This window comes from Helicoverpa zea, chromosome 24 (assembly GCF_022581195.2).
Source record: "Helicoverpa zea isolate HzStark_Cry1AcR chromosome 24, ilHelZeax1.1, whole genome shotgun sequence".
Classification (NCBI taxonomy): domain Eukaryota; kingdom Metazoa; phylum Arthropoda; class Insecta; order Lepidoptera; family Noctuidae; genus Helicoverpa; species Helicoverpa zea.
The window spans coordinates 37407-61562 of NC_061475.1; the positions used below are offsets into that span (position 1 = coordinate 37407).

Here is a 24156-nt window from a genome sequence, read left to right on the forward strand (position 1 = left end):
CCATTTGTGAATATACACGAGCGTAATCTGTAAAGTCAAAGTCAAAGTCAAAATCATTTATTAAAATAGGCTAATACGATTAGCACTTTTTAACGTCAAGATTTTACAAGAATGACAGCACCCCCAAAACGCCCCCCTTTCACCACTTCCTAGTGTTATGGCTGGAAAGAAGAAGCGGTGAAGAACAAACTTCCCAGCAACACAGCTGTCTATACAATTTAATTATTATTAATTTATTTTACAATTATACAATCCAATTTTATCAATTATTAATTTAAAACACAGAAAAATACAAAATAAAATAAAGCACTTTTGTTCCACTTCAGAGCTGCCATCTGCGTTTATCTGTGAAATAATCATTAACATTATAATATGCCTTTTTGCCGTGTAGCGACGGCTTAAGAATACATATGTCGCTACCCCTTCTTCCAGTGGGTGTCGTAAAAGTCGACTAATGGAGTATAAAATGCACCAAACACCAGTGCAAGAGAAGGAAAACTCGGAAAAAAACCCTCTATCAACCCGTCTGGCCAGCGTGATAGCAGTAGGCTAAATACCTCTATGAGCAGCACAAAAAAGCCACGGCCCCTAGTTCCCGGCAGTCCCGCTATTCCCGGTCATGGTGGCGACCGTGGTTACGGCGGGGCAGGGGGTGCGAAGAATCTCCGGGTTACGGGAGGCCACCAAACAAAACTGACTCTGGCGACGTACAACGGCCGCACGCTACGGCTTGACTCGCATCTGGCGCAACTCGAGGTGGAACTTGGGAAGATTAGGTGGCACATATTAGGGTTATGTGAAGTTCGAAGAGAGGGGGAGGACACCATAACCCTCGAATCAGGTCATCTAATGTACTTCCGAGAGGGAGACCAACAATCCCAAGGTGGCGTTGGGTTTCTGGTTAATAAGTCCCTAGCTGATAACGTTGTGGAGGTGTCTAGTGTGTCGAACAGGGTAGCGTACCTTATCTTAAAGCTCACCGACAGGTATAGCCTCAAGATAGTGCAAGTGTACGCACCGACCTCGACACATTCAGACGATGAAGTGGAGGATATGTTTGATGACATATCAAGGGCCCTCCACTTCACTACAAAGACCCATTACACCGTTGTCATGGGGGACTTTAACGCTAAAGTGGGAGTACAGATTTGCGGCGAATCGGCAGTAGGATCCCATGGATTTGGAAGCAGGAATCATAGGGGGCAAATGCTCGTCAACTTCCTCGAACGTGAGGGGCTCTTTTTGATGAACTCTTTTTTTCAAAAGCAGCCCCAAAGGAAGTGGACGTGGCAAAGCCCCGACACTATGACTAAAAATGAGATTGACTTCATCATGACGAACAAGAAGCACATATTCAGAGACGTCTCCGTGATCAATAGGTTTAATACCGGTAGCGATCACCGACTTGTCCGAGGCTCTCTGAATATCAACTTCAAGGCTGAACGTTTCCGTCTGATGAAGGCCAGGCTCCGACCAACACTGCTCCAAACCATGACAGGATCTGAAACGTTCCAGTCAAATTTGGAGAACCGATTTGCCGCCGTGGAAACCACAACAGACGTTAACCAGAACCACGAAAATGTGGTTCGGATCCTCAGGGAGGAAGGTTCGAGATTCTGTAACATGCAGCGTAAGGGCAAGAAATCAAAACTTTCGGAAGAGACATTAGGGCTTATGAAGAGACGACGTGAAAACCCACCTGTCACTTCGTCAGCTAAGCGGGCTCTAAACCAAGAGATCAACAAGCACGTACGACGTGACCTCCGGTGCTCCAATACTCTTGACATTGAAAGAGCAATTGAGCTGAATCGGGGGTCAAAGGTGTTCGTACAATCTCTTGGAAGAAGCCACTTGACGAAGCTGACCACAACAAGTGGAGAAGTCGTTTCTTCGGTGCCCGCAGTCCTTTCGGAAGTGGAAAATTTCTATGGCCGGTTATACGCATCGCATGCATCTCGACCTGATCCCGGAAATGAGGATTCTAGAGCCACATTAACGCGCCATTTCACCGAAGACCTGCCAGAAGTCAGCAGTGGCGAAATCGAGATCGCTCTGAGACAGCTCAAAAATGGAAAAGCCCCTGGCGAGGATGGCATTACAACAGAGCTATTAAAAGCAGGAGGAAAGCCCGTACTGGGGGAGCTCCAGAAGCTTTTTAATGCCGTCCTGTTTGAAGGGAGAACTCCAGAGGCGTGGAGTAGGAGTGTTGTCGTCCTGTTCTTCAAAAAGGGAGACAAAACCCAGTTGAAGAACTATCGACCCATTTCCCTCCTAAGCCACGTCTATAAGCTGTTCTCAAGAGTGATCACGAACCGACTTGCGCGAAGACTCGACGAATTCCAACCACCGGAGCAGGCTGGGTTTCGGAGCGGATACGGCACCATAGACCACATCCACACAGTGCGGCAGATTATACAGAAGACCGAAGAGTATAATCAGCCCCTGTGTCTAGCATTTGTGGACTATGAGAAGGCCTTTGACTCGGTTGAAATCTGGTCTGTTCTGGAGTCCCTGCAGCGTTGTCAAGTAGATTGGCGATACATCCAAGTGATGAGATGTCTCTACGAAGCCGCTACAATGTCCGTCCAAGTACAAAATCAGCAAACAAGGCCCATACCGTTGCATCGAGGAGTGAGACAAGGGGATGTTATTTCCCCGAAACTGTTCACTAATGCAATGGAGGATATGTTCAAGACGCTGAACTGGAAAGGACGTGGCATCAACATCAATGGCGAACACATCTCTCACTTGCGATTTGCTGACGATATCGTCATCATGGCAGAAACGCTGCAGGACCTACAACAAATGCTGAACGACCTGGCTGAATCTTCTCTACGCATCGGCCTACGGATGAACTTGGACAAAACCAAGGTCATGTTCAATGAACATGTTCTACCGGAACCGATTGCGATACACGGCGCCGTTCTCGAAGTTGTTCGGAAATATGTATACCTCGGGCAGACATTGCAGTTAGGTAGAAACAACTTTGAGGACGAGGTGAATAGGAGAATTCAGTTGGGTTGGGCTGCATTTGGGAAGCTACGTCGAGTCCTAACATCGTCGATCCCACAGTGCCTAAAGACGAAAGTCTTCAATCAGTGCGTCCTACCTGTCATGACTTACGGAGCCGAAACGTGGACACTGACGGTACGGCTGGTCCACAAGTTTAAAGTCGCTCAGCGGGCTATGGAAAGGGCTATGCTTGGCATTTCTCTGAGGGATCGCATCAGAAATGAGGTAATCCGTCAGAGAACCAAGGTCATCGACATAGCCCACCGAATCAGCAAGCTGAAGTGGCAGTGGGCTGGCCATATTAGCCGAAGAACCGATAACCGTTGGGGTAAACGAGTTCTAGAGTGGAGACCACGCCTCGGCAAGCGTAGTGTAGGACGTCCTCAGGCACGGTGGAGTGATGACTTGCGCAAGACGGCTGGCAGGAGCTGGATGCGAGTAGCCGAAAATCGATCTCAGTGGCGTGCACTTGGAGAGGCCTATGTCCAGCAGTGGACTGCGATAGGCTGATGATGATGCCTTTTTAACAAGAATTTCTTTGATTTTGTTTTTAAAAGAACTGTCCGTTAATTCCAACAGATGAACCGGAATTCTGTTATAAATGCGTACACAAAGCCCCACAAATGAACCGTGCACCTTATGTAGACGATAATTAGGTGCGGTTAACTTATGTTTATTTCTAGTATTAAAATGATGTACGTCGCTGTTTTTACTATATGAATCTAGGTTTTGCCTTACGTATATTATATTGGCATAAATGTATTGAGACGCCACAGTCAGAATACCAATATCCTTAAATCTTTCCCTAAGGGAGACTCTAGCACCAAGTTTGTATATAGCACGGACAGCGCGCTTCTGTAGTACGAAAACATTCTCGATATCGGCAGCATTGCCCCACATAAGAATTCCGTAGGACATGATGCAGTGAAAATAGCTAAAGTACACTAAACGCGCCGTGGCTACATCGGTGAGAGCTCTTACTTTCCTGACAGCGTACGCAGCAGAGCTTAATTTACCCGTGATGCCAGTTATATGCTCACCCCATTGAATTTTGGAGTCTACTGTTATCCCTAGAAAAGTCGTAGCATGTACCGTTTCAAGTTCCTCATTGTTCAAAATTACACCGGGACCGAGATTTTTTACATTGGGCAAAGCAAATTTAATACATTTGGTTTTCTTCGCATTCAAAACCAAATTATTGGCTGTGAACCATTGCGTTACTAGTGAAAGACAAGAATTCACGTCATCAAAATCTACTCTATTCCTATCAACTTTAAAAATTAGAGATGTGTCATCAGCAAACAATACTACATCACACAATGATTTTAAATAATATGGCAAGTCATTAATGTATACAAGAAACAAAAAAGGACCTAAAATCGACCCTTGCGGTACGCCCAAATGAACGGGTAGATTGGAAGATTTGACACCATTAACATCAACACATTGCATTCTACCGCTTAAATATGAGCTAATAACACTAAGTGCGCTGTCTCTAATACCATAGTACTTTAGCTTCTTGGTAAGCGTTTCATGTTGGACGCAGTCGAACGCCTTAGAGAGATCACAGAACACCCCGATAGCATTCTGTGACTTCTCCCACGCACTGAATATATGTTTCAGTAGAGCAACTCCGGCATCCGTTGTGGAGCGACCCTTTGTAAAACCGTATTGTTCCGCATGTAAAATATTGTATGAATTAAAATGCCGGAGGAGTTGATTTAAAATTAGCTTTTCGAAAATTTTGCTCAACGCGGGCAGAATTGAAATCGGTCTAAAGTTGCCTAGATCGTTCTTGCTCCCGGATTTAAAGAGAGGTATAACTTTACTGTATTTCATAAGTTCAGGAAAGGTACCTGAGTCAATGCACTCATTAAATATACGAGCTAAATAGGGCGCAATATCGTCAATAATACAGTTTAAGACTTTAACAGAGATACCCCATAAATCACCTGTCTTTTTTGAATTTAATGACTTGAAGGTTCTTACTATGTCATAAGGTGAAATATAACTAAAGGTAAATGTGGCTTCACATTGACTAACACTACTACGTAAAAGTTTTTCGGCGTTGGTGGCAGAGGAGTCTAAGCCGCTAGTGGTCTTGATTGGAATATTAGAGAAGAATGTGTTAAATTCGCGAGCTACATCAGAATCTTTCTCATAAACTTGATTCTCATTAATGATTTTATACTGATTATCACGCTGTTTGATTTTCCCGGTCTCGCTATTTATAATATTCCACGTCGCTTTTATTATACTCTTACTATTCTTAATTTTATTATTGAAATACATTGATTTTGCCGCATGACAAACTTTTTTAAACAATTTAGAATAATTCCTAACAAATCTAATAAAATTTTCATCAAAATTATAATTTTTCATTTCATACAACTCATACAGCTTAACTCTACTCTTGTAAATGCCGGGGGTAGCCCACTCATTGAAGTTAGCCGTTTCTTTTAGTACGAGCGTTTTGGTTTTAAAACTAGAATTAAATTCGTATTTTATTATATCAAATAGTGCTCCGTACATTAAATGGGGATTGTTTTTATTTAATATTTCATTGTCTAGTTTCGCGTTAATATTATTTTTAAAACTATTAAAACGACTGGTTGTTAAGGGCCGACATGTTATTTCCCGCTGGATTTTATTCTTTTTATCAGGAAACCGTGCCAGTTGACCACAATGGTCGGAAGTTAGGCCATTGGTAATCAGAGTCTCTGTGGCGCTACAATTAGTAAATATATTATCTAAACAGGTTGACGAGGTTGCCGTAATTCGAGTTGGTTCTAGAAATAAATTTACTAAGTTAAATGATTTAAATAAGTTTAGCAACCTTGTAGTTAAAGAAGATGATTCTAAAATATTAACATTGAAGTCACCGCAAACTAAAAGTGATTTACTAGTGGAATTAAGTTTAGAGAGAGAATTTTCCATTACTGATTCAAAAGTGTTAAAATCACCTGAAGGAGGCCTGTATACACAAATTATAACAAACTGCTCCAGTTCAACACATGATAATTCTACATTGCGCTCGACTGATAATTTTACTATATCTGAACGTTCCTTACACTTTAAATTATTAGTTACAATTATAAGAGAGCCACCATGGATGGCTTCCTTTCTAACGAATGAACTTTGTACTGAATAATTACTGTTATTAAGGAATATTATTTCACTATTTCTGTGCCAGTGCTCAGTCAGTGTACATTAGTTCATTGGACATCGACTCTCGTCTAGTCTAGTCCAGGCCGTCGTTGTCTCACTTCTAAACATAGACTGCGTATAGTTTAGACACGCATTAACATTTACCATACTGCGTTTGAGTGCAATTTCGGTGATTCTATTAGCGAACTAAATGCGTCCGAGTTATTTACTTCAGTAGTTAATACTGAGCTGAAAATATCGCCATTTTAACGAGCTTTTGCGAGAACGCAAGCATTTCCCCTTTAGAGCAACGACTAGTAGTTCGTATTTAGGGAGTCTGGTATAAGAATGCCTGAACACGAACAGTATGACGAAAATATTTCATAATGAATATATGTTGTGGAATGTAACGAGCTTGTCTGTGGCTAGTCGCGTTTAGTTTCGGAGAAGAATGCGAGCCAGTCGCAGTAGGTAAAGAGGTCGTGGGAACTAGTATACCACACGCAGGGTATTCAGGCGATGGAGGCTATAAATTAAAGTGCGATGCTAGTGCAGGTTTGCAAATCATGAAACACAAATGACGGATTCTGTAGAATTTAAGTACATAGTATAATTACATATCTACATGAAGACTACGTGTAGGTAAGATATTGCACTTAAAGTTTTCCTTAATTCTGTGAATAATGTTTATAGTTTATAATTATTTACATGTAATTAGCTTAGCTTACCTGACACAGTGCAGCAGTGCGAGCAGCAGCAGGAGTGGCCCTGGTCGCGTGTGTGCGCGGGGGGGGCGCGCGCGTACCACTGTGCTCGCGCCGCGCACGCATTCCAACATGTTTCACATCCTAATTATTTTTGCCATTTTTATCTTTTGCAACACATTTTGACAGAGAGCGTTTTGTCCGGCTCCGCGTTAGTTACGACCACTGGGCTTCACAGTTAATGGCACATTGTTGCTCCGAGCAGTTTGTTTCCACTACATTGTTTTGATTTATAAGCTTTGCGCAATGTGCAGTCGGCGTTCGGTTTCGTAATGTTATCTGGAAAAATAAAAATGTTGTTAATAGTTTAGGTATGCACCATTTATAGACATAGTTATTGTGAAGTCGATGACCTCGTAAAATATCACTTCATAATTATTTGACAATAATACCTATACTATTGTGGATTCGACAGTTTTAATAGTCAATTAATTATAGACGGAGAGAATGCAGTGCAAACAAATCTGCAGTGTACTATATTAACGATTTTGAATCATGGATTTCCTTAATCTGTTCGTATGAAGTGGGTACAAACTACGAGATCGTTCGTTTTCTTACAATCACGGATGTCATAGCCATGATTCTGAAATTTGAGATGATTCAAGACGATTCGCTGAAGTAATTTGGTGCGCGTATCATTAGTAGCAGATCTGTCAAGCGTGAGACGCGCCTTGCATAAATATAAATACGTAAATTCTTAAAACATCGTATTTCTTGTTCATTATCCTTACAACAGTTACCGTCTTACCACAAAAACTTTTAAACGTCAGTTTATGCCTTGTCTAAAAAAATGACAAATTATGACGTTGACATACGGTTCATTTTGCAGCCAAAATTTTATTAGACAAGTGTAAAACAGGGGTTAAAGTTTTTGTAGTAAGGCCATTAAAGTCTACGTAAACTGGCAGATTTTGGCTTATAACGCTCCTACAACGTCAGTTACAATCAGGCACTTTCCCATTATGCCGAATTAGGGAGAGATGAGTTTTTCCACTTATAAATCATATCTGACTTTATAGTAAACTAAAGAGTGTTTGGTAAAGATTAATAAAACATGGAGTTTCTTGCCCTCTTTTCTATATGACACTAACTTTTTATAACCGTGCAACTAGGGTGACGTTTCATAAGAGCTTGCAAAGACATATATAAAATGAAAGCATTTGATTTTGCCATTTCAATCCTCTCTTCGGCACTACGCACTACTGATATTGCGACTCGCTCTTATTGATTTATGACACTTACGCGAATTTAGACATTTATATAAAACTACTTTATTTATGACTCCATAGTCACGGGCAGACCATGTCCCAAGTGGGCCCGTGACCATGGATGCTGTACAAGATCCGAAACGTCGGGATTAAATAATATTAATATAACCGCGAAAAAACTATATATAAAACTAGTTTTATATATAGTTAAAGAAAAAACTATATATAAAACTAGTTTTATATATAGTTTTATTTAAGTACTCCCTCCTATCACATCCTCATTAGTGCACCCGTTTACTTATTACCTATATACTGCGCTGATCGTCCTAATTCCCTATTTATAAACAAACAGCACCTACATACAGTCCCAGCTGTGTGCAAGTCGTGAGCGTGGCGGTGCGTGCGCATCACTTAGCGCGTCGCTTGCGCAACCGACGACCATTCATGACAGTCTCGTGTGCTGCACGGGGATATACTAATGTCGTGGCATATCTATGTCTTGAGTTCTGTGTACAATGATGTTTGACCCTATACAGAAGTAAAGTACTGAAGCTTACAGTTGTAATTAAAGGTCCTGAGTTCATATACTGACATACGGAACAGAAATGGCGAAGTATCTTGGTCAGAAATGTCAGTGTTACGAATTGGTGTTGATAAGAACACCAAAAAATTAATAACTTAATCTATGAGAACCTTCTATGTATCTCGCCAGAACTATGGCCTTCTTCAGGGAAATGAAATGCAACGAATGATATTGATATGACTTTAGGAAGTTATACTGTAGTTAGTATTGAATAATATAATAACGGCGGCTGCAGTACTCGGTACAATGGTATTCGCGTATTGTGGTCTACTTGTATGTGGAGCGTTGCTGAACGCATTATATTCGCCGCGGGGCGTGCCGGGGCAATATTCGTGTACCGTGTCATCATGTGCTATAAATTAGTGGGACGACCCGAATTTCCTCAACATATTTATTCATGTTGAGATTAGATAGGCATATAAAAGCCGGAAATATTACTAGGTCTGTTTGAATTTGCGATCAATATGGAACCACGATAACCAATCAAACGAAATCGCCGCTGGTTTCTCTGTTACTTGAGATGATACAAAGTTCCATTTCATATAGGTAATCTGTAGGTGGTATAATTCTGGATGAAAATTATACTAACTTCTAATTGACAGCCAACATCCTATACCTATTATTGTAACTTAAGTTTGAAATAATTATAATGTTGAATTTAATGCCGTGTCAGTAGCAAAGTAAAGTTTTCTTACAATGAATAAAGTTGCAGCTGTAGGACTGGTCAAGGGCACATGCAAATACTTCAGATACATAATATTAATAACAAAGTATGAGTCGCACAGCACATAAATCACAGTAATTAATATACGCTATGTTCTAACACATTTATACAATACGACTGGGCGAGGCTCGAGGCGTGGACAATATATTGTACGATCATATTGATCAGTCTCACTAATTACATTCAGATGGATAGCAGGAGATAAGAATCAGTATTATCTTTTCGTACCTACTTATATTAAAAAATTGTAGAGCTTGTTTGTTTGAATGCGATAATTTCGTTAGCTTCGGGAAATTATTTCAGTATTTTGTAGTCCATTTATTGAGGAAGGCTATTTTTTACATGTGTATGGATAGTTTCCCAAGGGGTCGCGTGCGTACGTTGCTAATGTTATTGAGAAGTTACAATGGAAACCGTTTTAAAAGGAGCAATTTGTTCGTTAGTAAATATGTTTTCATTTTTTTTTAATTAGCAGGTATTTTATCCTACTGTGTGTGTGAATAAAGTTTTCCTTTCCTTCGTAATTAATGCTTAACATTTAGCTTGGGTTGTTGTAATATAATTTCCTAAACATTTTTTACGAGTTGTTTGGAACTTCTGTATGTACATACTCAAACAATGTTAAATACTTAAGTATGTAAAATTATGTATGAAATAAGATAATAAATAAATAAATAATAATAATATATAATTGATCCACTGGCGAGTAACAAATGTAGTGCCGACAGGTGGCGTGTCTCTCGCCGCCATCAATCACAAACTCTATTACTTTATCATTCGGCTTCTGTTGTCTATGTGTGCCAATCATTACACATGCAATACTATACCTTAACACAACACAATAAAGTTTAATATTAAGTGTACATGACGTGTGAAGGTAGTGATTATGTTACAATTTGTTCGCGAGTGTGGAGTCATTAATGTGATATGTAATTACTGCATTTGACATAATACATTAATGCTAAACAGTGGCAGTGTTGCAACGCTCATGTATCGCCGAACATTAATCAACAACCACATAAACACGTGTTTTTCATTAACATTTATATTTTACCAGTTTTCCGCGAATGGGCACATAAAGTTATACATTATCTACATGTAAATGACTTTGTTTGTCAGCGAGCCTCCGTCGGTAAATTAGTGAATTATCAGTTGCTCAGAAGTCACACTTGCCTACATTTACAAGTGTCAATGTCGATTATTATCTCAACTAATTTATGTCAAAGACTCCAGCTACTTATATTATTTATTATCAGACTTTTTAATTACTTACAAATTATATGTTAAGCTGTATTTACCATCAGTTAAGTCCGTTAATTATTAATTTTAATTTAAGTAACGTCGTCTAATGCATATGATTATGAAATGATGAGTATTATCGTAAACAGCGCGCGTGCGCGGCGGGTAACTGGGAAATATTTAATTAATACCGTTTAGCAGTTTACATGCAGCTTATAACCCGACCCGGCAGGCGCCTGAGACTAACTGCAGATGATACTTATTTCATATAACCTTATATCAAGATTACAAATGTAACGCAACTCAAGAAATTACAAATCATAATAAACTCTTCCGTAAAAGGTCAGGCTCAGCTATGATTAGCACCAAAGTCAATCATTGCTACTTCAACTATGATACTCTTTTCGCAAGCCTTATATAAATGATTAATCTTCAGTTCATTGCGTGATCAAAAGTCTTGGATAAATAATTGTAGTAAGCTTCACAATTACTTATTATTGAATCCATTGAGAATTGAAATGTGAAAGAAGTGAATATGAGTGTACCGACGTTGATGTCTATACTATGAGCAGAAGGATAAAGAAAAGCGATTTTTCTCTCAGCTCGAGTACTTTGTGGCGTTCCAAGGCAACCAATGCCACAAATGACACTATTCTAATAAGTGAGTAGTATATTTATTAAGCAGGCATGTAGTTATTGTAGTTGCAAATAAATATTTTGGTCTTTAGTAGGACTTAAAGTAAAAAGAGCTACTGTTGCGACGATAGCTCAGTAGGTGGAGTAAATAATTCCCACTTCTCGTGGACGCGGTTGAAGCGAGTGGGACGACTCAACAGCTACAATAAGAACATAATTTCGTAGTATTTAAGAATTGTTATAGCATTTTTAGAGGTTCTTTCTAAAAGAATTTGGATGGACTAGACGAGTACATAATACTATGACGAATTTCCACGCTTCAAAGATATTGCGACTTTAGAGCCGCGATGTTCAGCATAACGCGAGATTCGCGTGTCGTGCGACTGTAACGTGCGTCACTGCGACACTCGTGTCTGACGTATCGCGCGGTAACAACCTTAATCGCAGCTAAGTACCAGGAGCGCATAACTTGTGAGACAGTTATTGATACTAAACTGTGAGCTTCAAGGAGTTACATATTTTTTCCTTAGCTAACTAGCAGCTCAAGTAGATTGGATTACAAAATCATAGAACGCGCTAAAATGATCGTAGAATTAGTTATTAAAAATAAAATAAATTATAGTTATCGGCAAGAATCTTGAGCTCTGACCTACATCTGCGCAGAAGTGATTTATTAGCAAAGAACCAATCCCGAGTGACGGCTATGACGCGATGCACTGCGGGCCAATCACCGCTCACTTCATACCACAAAAGGGACCCAATAAATTACTTCTGCGCAGGTAAAGGTCAGAGCTCAAGATTCGTGCCAATGACGATAAAACTTTAAAACTATTACTACTGTATTTAATAAAACTTTATAATCTAATAACTCTATAATCTAACGTAAATATAGTACCAACTTACCAAGGTATAAGAAATTGACGACCCGCAAAATGCTAAACCATTCTCCATCTCCTCTCGCTATCTTTATAGCACAAATTATCTTTTAGCGAATAATAAACTAATAGTTTATACGACCATTCAGTACCGCACAATGGGCCATACGTGTGACACACACACACACATGTTGTATCGTGTTATCTGTAACACGCGACATGCGATATTGTAAACGAAACTTTATTTTCTTTCTTTTTGCGGATCATCATTAAATGCTATAAGGTTCTGTACAGTTCATCGAATAGTTTTTGATGATGCTGTTTGATTGTCTATCGCATTTCCAATGGAAGAAAATATTAAAAAAATACCTGTATATCTAGCGTTTTATAACTCTGTGTAAATGAATTGTAATTCACGATATTGACATTGTAAGTTTTCAAAGTCAGGCAAAAAAGTATGCTATGTGAGGACCACACACGACTGCCATACATTGGCCGGTGACACGATGATATTCCACGTTAAGCTGACCCCCTCGCGAGTCTGCGCGCCTGGTACCTCGCGTTATTACTCATTACGTGCGCGCGACACGAGAATGCTATTAACTGGCCGGCTTTATGTCAACCGTGTCTGTTCATACTCCTAAATTATGAGGAATATGTGCTCGCTTCACTTTTATGAAAGCCTGGTATCTTGTCCGCTGTGTTGGGTTAAACAAATGCGTGTAAAAATCACAAAAAAATCATGCATAATTGCGTTTTCCCTTCAAAAATATAATATAAGTATTTTACGGCTTTTTCATTTGCCGACTGTGCCCGAAAAAGGGTGATGTTTTTGTAAAATACAACTCGCTCCGAAGAAATCATGTTCTAGCATTTAACTCAATGATTAACAGCACCTGGACGTTGACGGAGTCATGAAAGCTACTCGTTAGCTCACAGACAGCAGTAATATAATCGAACCAGTTGTAATACTTTTAATTGCGAGAGAAACTTCCCGCGAACAGTTTCCGACGCGAGGCCAACTGTGACGGTAAAGAACTGACACGCAGGTGACGTCACGGCATACACCACTACATATTTTCAGCACCTTGGTAGCAACTTTGAAAATAATGTGTGTCTCAAAGGCCCATCTTTGCCGACTACATAATATAATGCCTCCGCTTTTCTTAAATCAATTGTTTGATTTCAAGATTGAACTTAAAAATTATAAAAGGAGGACTTTTTCCAATACCCATTAATTAAAATGATTTAATCAACATACTATATTCTACATGAAGCTTTTATTCAATAGTTTTACAAATGATCTTATGATAGGGAAATATTAAAACTAAGTATCAAAATATTCATCCGCATCGCTGTCAGCTGGGATCGTGCCCAAAAGGCTAGCTGCATTGCCACGCTGCAACATACTATTAAATAATATTGCATTCACATTAAAAAACTCTTCTTAAAATACAATACAAAAAAATAAATTAAGTGATAACTTACGAAAATATCGACAGCTTAATCGAATGACAGCGACCTGTCAAAATTAACGAGTATCGATATTAAAAACGCTCGTTAAATGAGGTTTGTAAATAAATTGAGCGAGTCCTTCGTCTCTCGGAAGCAGAGAGCGTTATGAATGGGGCCGAGCGCTATAAGTTATCCGCTATCCGCAACTTAACAATATTATATTATGATCACGCCTCGTATATTTGCGGATCTGTCCGACTCAGAGATTTCAATTAACCGCTGCACTTTCCAACCAACACCACTTACTTTATACTACAAGTGCCGTTTAACTGTCGATAGATTTGGTTATCGATAAAAAAGTTTGGAAGTTTTTAGGAAGATCAAGATTCATATTTAAAAACTATGTGCTGTTGTGAGTTTGATTAATTTAGTTGTTTTAAAAAACATTTTTTTGACATCATCACTTCTCCTGAAAGTGATAAACTTTGTAATGAATTTTGAAGTTAGGGGAAGTGAAGGTAATACGGACCACTTAAGGAAAAATCAATATAACACAAAAAATAATATCTTTATTCTTCTTTCTTTGTTATTATAAGTTTGAGCATTTATTAATCTTACTTATTATTGAGGAACACTTGAATCAAATCACAGTTAAAGAAGATATTGGATGATTTCCAAAACCTTCGGTTTGGTCCATACTGCCTACACGTTAAGGTAAAACGGACCAGGCATGAAGGCAAAATGGACCTATGGCAATATAAGAATAAAAAAAAACTTGTAGTAGTTAACTAGTCAACGACACACCTTTCGCAAACAAATCTAACATCTTCATCATCATCTTCGACACGTGGTTAAACCAAAAAAGCGATTTTCCATATTTTTGACATAGGATGCTAGTTCTCTCTCTTGATCGACGTTAAAAACCTTTCCATACCTGCCCATTTTCTTTTCCGTAGCTACAGTTAAGTCTTTAGTGCTCTCATATTTGGTAAGCCACATTTAATGTTCCAAAGACTTCATTAATGTAGTCTTTGGAACATTAACTGTGGCGGCCGCTTTGTTAAGCCCCATTTTGCGCGTAGCTACTTTTTCAATGGCATTTTTCATGTCCTCCTCACGCCAGGATTGCCGGTCCGACTTCCTTTTATAGTTGTTAACCATCTGAAATAAAAATACCTATTTAAATATTAAATTATATAAATATAATCATAAATGAAATGTACTGAAGGCAAAACGGACCACGTGGTCCGCTGTGCCCGTTCCGTTTTGCCTTTTGTGTAGGCATGTAAACAATAAATTATTTTTAGGTTAAGATTGAGGACAAACTTGCATATTTATCGTTAAATATAAATTAAATAAACAATATCTTTAACAATAGCAACAAAACCCTGTTATCTTTACCATATTAAAACTGAAGGCAGATCAAAATTTGCTGTTTTTACATCGAAATAAGCAAAAATTAACTTACCTTGATAAAAACGTGTGCCGCTGCACGACCGCTCCAAAAACACTGACCGATGCCGAGTGAGAGGCGACTGTCAAGTTGACGCAAGTCGATAATAGATGGCGATACACGTTTGAAAGTTATTAGTCCGGTCCGTTTTACCTACAGGGTCCGTTATACCTTCCATTCCCCTACTGACCACAAATCAGTGGGCTGAAAAATATAATACGATCTAAAATTAATAAAAAAAAGTGTAGGTAATCAGAATATCGATAAAGTATCCGATGCCTAAAAGTACCATCACTAGCTGTCTCGTATATTATACTTCGGCCGTTCAGAGAATGCGTTCCTGACACCTATCAGTTAGTCACGACTAGTGATGGGCACAACATAACACTGAGTTCGTTACCGTTCCTTCAAAATGAACCGCCGCATTATTTTAAGATTATTTTCGTTTTAAATTGGCGGAATCATTTGTTTTATATTTTAGTTATTTAAGTGGAAACCAAAAAAAGGTAATATTCATATAATAAAATTGTTTTATTTATTCTTTGTTACAAGTACATTGAATTGAATGTGCGAACAGAATATTAATCAGACTCCGATTTGCTTGAGGAGGTGGTGTCTTCATCATCATCTTCGCCTACATGTATAATTATATTATTATCAATAACAGAATCAATCCTGATATCTCGGTCTAACAAAAGCCGGGTAATCAAATAAAAACAGATCGAAAACACTTGAAAAACGTGGTCTATGCGCACGAAACGACAACGGACGACTGTTTTAGCGTCACAAAATGGCGGCCCATAACGCCATTTGGGGTTACCATTTTTAATCTAAGTATAAAAATGCGGTTTGGTCATAGTTTTATTTTTATATTTCATAAACGTTATAATTAAGTCTTATAGTCCATTATTTTCCAATTCTTAAAAAGAAAATCAAAACGTATTATTTTATATTATAACTGTATAAGAACAGATTACGATACTTGCCTGTTATTTTTAGCACAGCACTACAAAATATAAACCGCTGACATAACCTTGTAATAGCGCAGTATAGATTTAGAAAAATATTGTTTACCAAGTTATTTGACACTCAGTTTGGCACAAAATTATAACATTCATTGATTATTGATATAATAATGTTGTTTTAATGCTCCTCAATTGTTAAAACGGTAAACAACCAGCAAAAATATTTTTATCGTAACTGCAACGCCATTGCAAAGTTACGTCGTCAGTTCAATCGCGACGTGTCAGGAACGCATTCTCTGAATGGCCGAACTATAACAACTTATTTAATTTGTTACTTCATTTACTTATAAAGAGCTTTATAATTTAATCAGCAGAAGGTGTGACAGTCAGATTATCAGAGAGTTGACCTCTGACGCACATCTCATTACGATCAGTGATCAATTTGATGATTATTGTCGCGTCGAGTCATTTGTAAGCGATACTCTATCAGATAAGCCGAGCTTTCTTACTGTTTATACTTTAATTAAATCATCATCATAAACTGTGCTCCAGTGAAATGGTGAAATACACCACTTCGAATACGTAATCGATTTCTCTTCCTTTTTGAACTTTATTAAGTAGGAATTTTAGAAATTCTACTTTAAGCTTTACATAAGACAAATATTAACAGTTCTTACAAAATATCACTCGCCAGCGGCTACAAAACTATTTAATGTCTCATAAAAAATATAGCGTGGACCCGAACTTCATTGGAAAAATTAACAAACATGCGGTAAGAATGTTGGTGGCATCCCACCGCGGGCCATTATCATGAATCAAGCGATGTATGCTTGTAACGCAAGCATAGCCGCGGGCCGCGCTAGTGCACCGAAAACATTCAGTTACGAGACTCTCGTTAACGATACTTAACGAGTGAATGTAGAAACAAATGAGGTGTTTATGACCCTACTGATATATCCCACGATCGATGAATATTTTAAGGTTTTTAATTTTCCGGTCATGAAAATGTACCACGATGTTAGGGTCCCTAAAAAATCAAGGCGTAGGTCTTTTTGTTTTCGTTTCTTTTGTCGTTGTCTTTTGAAAGTTGATGTGCAATTTTTAATGACAAATATTTTTGGCTTAATGTGTTAAGACATTGTTCAGTTTGTAAAAATATTTTAGATCAGAGCAGCATATTCAAATGTTTTGTTTTAATCGAATCGATAAGTCATTAGTAGACAGAGATAAATCAGTTTGGAATCCGTATAATGTGTATGATAACTGTCGGCGCGATCATTATGGATATGAGTAGCGGCGCGGTGGGCGGCGAGCTTATATCTACTTCATATTGATACAATACGACTAGCCAGGGAAACTATGAGTTAGCTTATCGATTAACATATTGGTTTATTTATTTACATTCATCTATTATTGGAGCTTGATTTAAATACTAAGTTTTTATATGCTTTTTTTTCTAGCAATCCGGATGATTGCACCATCATGCACATGACAGACTAAGGGCCTAATAATATTCTATCTATTGTTTTGTTTATTAGAGAAAGGCATTTGAAAAAAACTTTTATGGCGCTAATGTAAATGTATGCAGGTATGTAATGTAAATCCTATCTCTAGTACCTCAGCAAATCAACAGATAGTGAAAATATAGGGAACGGCGTTACACCTTCAGCTACCAGGCGCTCAGACATTGTAAGAAGTGAACCAGATCTATCAATGGACAATGAGTAGTGGACGTAGCTCGCTGTGTCACCTGCAGTATATCTGGCTGAGCGCGGTATTAATAGCTGGCACGCTCTGTGCAGTTTATGATGCCCTGGTAACAGCTGACTTACTGCACAAAATACAACAGAAGTCAATCTCATGTATGTACTTCACTTTTCATGCCTAAACTCGGCGGTCGCGCTAGGGCTGTCAACTTTTTTATAAAACTAACGTGGTAGTGGTAAACCAATACCTAATAATAAAATATTTAATGTGGCTTACAAGAGGTTAATAAACACTTTCAAAGGAAATTCGTTTGAACGAGATACCGAACTTTTTTAGAAACCGCAATTTATAATTTTGTTATTTATAAATATATACTTATCCTACTCTTTACTTGCGAAAAAAATATTTTTGTATGTAATGGGTTGGTACAGTCCAGTCCCTGATCTAAGCTTCCTTTTGCCTTCAGAAACCTTGATGTGCGAGTTTTATTTCGTCTACCTTACAACATACTCTTGCCATGATCACAAAAATTATCAACTCCTACTAGTAATAATCTTTGAGGGTAGGTTGGGAGGTTCGCCTGGGTGCAAAACTTATTACGGCATTGGGCCAGAGGCCGCCGGGCCGCTTACCTACCCACCTAACTGTACCTACCAACTGCGTTTTTTAAACGAACCATCGAAATATGAGAAAATAAGCAGGTACATACTATAGGTAATACGGCAGGCTAAAAAAACGACTGTTCACTGTTTTAGTTGTATTAAAACAACCGTCCACTGAACAATTTAATACGACTTTTTTTGTTGCTCCATTATTACTTTTTCTTTTGTTATTAAAATTAAAAATATTACAGTCAAATTACAGTTAGTATCACAACGCGTGCACATTTATTTACCTTGTGTGTGGCGCGCGTATCTCAAGAAAACGACAGCCGCGCTCGCACTGTTTTGAGTTGTTTTGAGACAGCGCGTCTGTGAACACGCACACATAGACACCTATGTCTGCGTGACTCGAACGCGCTTTGTATGTAGATTGACTTCTGTACCTATGTATTTTGTGCTTACTGCCCGTGCCGAGTCATAGAAAGTGTTGTTATTGGAACAAGTGTTCATTAAAACTAAAGTTCTCTCTACTCGCTTTATCTCGTACCTAAAATTATTTTGAAAAAGAAGGAAATTCTAAATTTACCACTATATTTTTACCACTCAAGATTGTTTGATTGAGATTCAAGCCATATTTTTATATTATCCCTCTTCCAAGATTTCCCGGATTTAGGTTTCATTTATTGTCGAAAGGGAAATTAGCCAATGGTAAAACGAGTTAAACATTATTTGCATTTCCCTTGTTTTATTACTGCTAATAAGCTGCAATAAGCTCCGGCTGAATCGTACTCAAACAGCTGAGTGTGACTCCCCCACAACGTGCAGACAGACAAACAAACAAGCAGTGGTAATTACCCGCGAACAGTTCTCATGGGATGATCTATTCTCCCGCACGTGGTAACTATTACAATATTTGTCGAGACTGCTGTACCGATCTGCAGTTGTATAACCTGATGCATAGGGCTGTTCTTTCCAATGGGCCCGAATAGGATAATATAATTAAACGATTTTATTTAAGCTGATAGGTAGCTAAGATAGTTTTATCATTTGAGAAGTATTGTCAATTTCTTTAACATTATTTTTTTTCTCTTGACTCATTTTTACCGACAGCATGGGCCTTTAACTTTGAAAATTAAATACCAAAAAAATATGTTGTCGGTTTTATGAATTTGGTTCCTTATACTTTCCTGTTAACAAAATTATTGTGATTCATAAAGTAGTCCAGTTCAGTAGTTTGAAAAAAAATGAGTTCTCAACTGTTATTTTCTTTTTCATATCGATCGTATATGTATATCGATATATGAAAAAGTATCATGTTCGACAGCCCTAGTGGTGAGGTTGTAAGCCGCGACAGGTAAGTCTGTCTGTGTGTTTGATTGCACTTTACGACTCATTATGCTCAGATCAGCCGTCATACTTTCTCTTTTCATTATTATTTACTATTCATATTACTATTAGCTTCGTTATTAAACTGTGTGTTAATGAATATTAACCAAGTAATTATGTAATACGTGAGGATGGTAGCAGGTGACACACTGTTGTTTCAGGCCATTTTCGTGAGATGTACTCGTGAATTTATAATGACATCAAACTTTTACTGGATTTAGAATTTTAGGTAGGTTTTAGGTACAAGTCCTCTTTTACATAAAAAATATACGTTATCTTATTTTTATCGGAAGAAATCTTAACATAACATTATGTTCGCGTTATAATTTGAGCACGCAACAAGTTAACTGAATTGGAAGATATTTATAGCTGTCAGTATTTGCGTTATATTTGTGTGAACTACAATAGAATATTCTGCATCGCAGCGCTGAGAGTCGGTGAGTCACTCAACAATTAGCTACATCTTAATCTACACATGACACAACTAGCAATCATGAATAAACTGCAAAAAACTGTTAAGGCGTACATAGACGGGTCTAATCTACTGCCAAACTCGCCTTGATAGTTTGTTAAAATATTACGAATTTTCGAAAAGCAAATTCTTTTTAACGTTTAAAATATTTTATTTGTAAAACATGAGTATACAAGGTGTTAGAGATACAATAAATAAGAACCTTCGTGTTTTGCCGTTATTAAACAGCGTACAAATATTGTTGTAACAATGCAATTATAATCGATAAAAAATGTCTTTTTTAATTAGGTTTTTACATCTTTGTTGGTGGCAAGAGTTTTGAAAATGTATTAATGTTATACCTACCCACATACTATGTTTTGGTAACCTATAGTACAGGCCTTAACTTCTTAAATCATGTCTTTCATCTATATGTATAATAACTTGGTCTTGTATAAAACATCCTATAAAGTAGAACCGTGTAGACTTGCCTTAACACTATTCATCGCCATTGGTAATTCACGGAACAATTGCGGCGGCTCAAGGAGATTAACCGTTTAGCGGATTATCCGCGGCTCAATTGTGGCTATTCGTGGCTACAATTAATTGTTTCTTCCGTCCATTCACTTCATTCACTCGATTCACTCGAGCTGTGAATGATTGGCTGAGAGATAGCGCCGCGCCGACTCAACTAACGTGTTTTGTTTTATGTCGCCCTGGTACCTGGACGCCACTTACATCCATGTATGGTGCTCAAGAATTTCATTAATTAATTTGCTAAATAGGCCGACCTACTGGTAAGGTTGGGTTCCTTGATAATTCTGTATTTTTTTCAATTTGTAGTACTTAAAGAAATCTTTTTAAGATCGAAGAAGAAGAATCTTTCAACACTGAAATGTCACGCTTTTCATCTAGCTACATACATATGACACAATTTATTAACCGGAACAATGCAAGGTTGTTTCGGCAGAAATAGGCAAAGACTTTTAAACTTCCTCAGCAAAGTTCCTTCATCTTGACATTCGCTTTGACTTTGACTCGTATAACAATGGTTTATGTTACACAATCTATTTTCAGAAACGTATCAATGGTTGAGTGGAACGATTGAGTACCTACAGTTAATTCATCGCGTTGACCTCTATCTAATAGTAGTAGTTCAACATTATAAAAAAATATTTTGTCCGTTAGGACTATCTCCGATTTAATCATTATTTTTCAGTAATTTCAGCGGAAAATTAACCATGTAGAAACAGGTTAAGTTGATAACAGAGAAGGGAAACTCGGTACATTCACAGCTAAATAAATATCATAAACAAGTAATGTAACGATGGATCTACTTACAAATAGCAATTATTACCGGAGTATTGAACTGTGCGGAATTCCTTCGCGTTGAGTGACAAAGCGGCATGTCGAATGTCATTCAATGATCTATGGCACGAAAACGCGTAGTTTGCTTGTTACAGGTCAATTCGCCGATTATGTAGTGTCTGTGCATGAAGTTTTGAGTTCGATAAACCAGTTAGTGTTATAGTTTTCTATATGCTTTTTTTCAGTAGCAGTATTCACACAGGTACCTTAACACATGGTTTAATGATACAAGCTGGTAGAATCTGGATAAAATCAATAGATCCATCGAATTACAAATTACTTCCTTTGTATTATGTAAGTCTCCGGATTAAACTGTTCAAATAGAGATGTCTTGACAAACACAGTAATTACCCTTGACGCGTAATTATGCAGCGTCTACCGGGCCGCTGTAATGTAGACATCAGCGCGAGCCCACACTGGCAGTGCCCAGGCCTGTTCCCAGATACTCCAAACCCATTGTTTTCTCTAAGCTAAGTTTTCATACATTTCTTCCACTAAGGTCCGAAATGTTGTAGAACAAAGTAAATAAATTAAAATATACCTTCAAATTCCTTTCTCATGGCTCCAAAAAATTTGCCGTTCCGTCAGCAAAATATCAGAATTACGTCTCTGTATTTTAAAAACTTTTGGAGCTCGGAGGAAGGGTTTTATTGTTTTTAAAGAATTGTTTCTGCGCTTTAGATCCGTTAGGAAGGAATAAGTGGAGCAGGTGGGAACAAGCCGAGCACAACTTGCGCTCTGCGGAGCTACCGGCGACGTGTAGGCGATTAATTTATACTCCGATGCGTGAGTTATTGCGCTCAAACCGACGCTCATTAGCGTTTATAACTTAGTTATATAACTAGTGCTGTATGCTGTTGTAAATCTGAGAGCGAGATCCCTTGTTGTAAATCGCGATACTTTGTGCTTCTCAACTGTTAGTCTTGTAGGCACTACTGTTATCCTAGTCAATAGGTTGACAGCCTGGTACTTTAAAGGTACAGTCGATGACTCTTGGAGACAACGTGCCATTATCATTATCAGTCCAAGCATATTCTAAGGATCTGCTAGGAAAAATGATTTATGATATAGACTTCAGGCTTCTTGTAAGTTTGGTTGATGTAGGTAATGCATTTTTTATACCTAAGTAGTTTGTGAAAAAAAAAACCTAAAAGCCAGTATCTTCACGTTTTACATCTCCATGCCATCACGCCATTCGCTCCAGGTGTGCGATATAGTAAATCCGTGTCGGTTCCGGCTTGTTTTACCGCCGGCTGTTATGGCTTACCGCCGGATCGTAACCGACCCGTGTCGATCACTTCGCTGTGACTCACGACATTGACTACCCAGTGACGTGACATATGACGATCATCACAGAGCTGTCAGTGAACATATCTATTGCTTCATTAAAGGGATAAATAAATAAATAAACCCGGAAGAGATTGAGAACATTTAATGAATTAAAAGACGATTTTCATTTAGTATATTTTATTTGCACAGTAAAATAGGTTTGACCTAACATCTGGTCTATAATATTTAACACAGCACGAGTATAAACACAAGTGCATTGTAACGGCATAGAGCGAAACGAGGGCTCATTTCGTAGAACACGTACCGACATTAAGGCAGTCCTATTTGTTCGAACAACAGGGCTGCGATTACCATAGTGCCCCATACATTAGCCGTACATTATCTACAAGCTAGGTATAGTTCCCGCGCACTCACGCCGGCGAAACTTTGACAAACAAATAGAACATTAACATTTGGAGCGGGTTGCTGAATAACTTCTTACGGATATGCGGCCCTGGTACACGGATGCGAAAATGTTTCAGTATCTTATGATAATCACCAATATTCTTTTTATTTATTTATCATCCATATTTTCATATTGAAGTTTTTTTTGCAAAGTAGATACGTAGCTATTCTGATTTATGTAATTGACTTTTAAAGTCTTGTAAATCAAATAAATAATTCAGTTGAGCTTATCAAATGATGGTCCAACTATTCTGTGGTAAATCCAAAATATGCAGAAAATGTTAACCACAAATATTTCCAGTATTTCCACAATGAAAGCGCCACACATATTCGCCGCACTTTCCACGCGTGCTATATTTGCATCGCTTTCCTGACACAGTCCCGAAGCGTGCGCGTGAGTGACCCAATGAGTTTACTGCGCTAACACGAAGCGTGTTACCGCAGACAATACTGCACTATTGCTTTTGTGTACAATACGGTGCGGATCTTTAACTTTCATGATTTGACTCTCCTTATTTTAGAATTAGTCTATAGAACTAGAAGTTGATTATGAATAAAAATAATTTGAGCTTTTTCGGCCGATCACCACTTTTGATATTGCCAATTTGGAGCATCGGAGCGGATTTTATGTAATTTGATCATCTTTGAAAATTCAGTGCCAATAGATTTAGTCCTACTGAAAAATTTTTTTTTATCTACCTACTATCTTTTTATCCAGTTGCTAAGAAGAGTTATGTTTCCAATGTATACTTCTTACCATCAGGGTCTATCATAAATCATAGTTTATCAGAGAGAGTTGGCATCTGTCACCACTAATTCCACTTACCGTTGTGGAAAATTGAAAACC

General features: G+C 38.1%; 1 protein-coding gene across 1 annotated transcript in view; it reads right to left on the reverse strand.

Moving 5' to 3' along the window:
- Nucleotides 1-24156, reverse strand: part of LOC124642369 (protein Wnt-7a-like) — a gene marked incomplete at its 3' end in the record, with an annotated part of 77179 nt that overhangs the window by 28920 nt on the left and 24103 nt on the right. The window contains exon 2 of the mRNA XM_047180766.1: nucleotides 6888-7202. Coding sequence (XP_047036722.1) covers nucleotides 6888-6997 — 110 coding nt within the window. The remainder of the gene's footprint in view (nucleotides 1-6887; nucleotides 7203-24156) is intronic.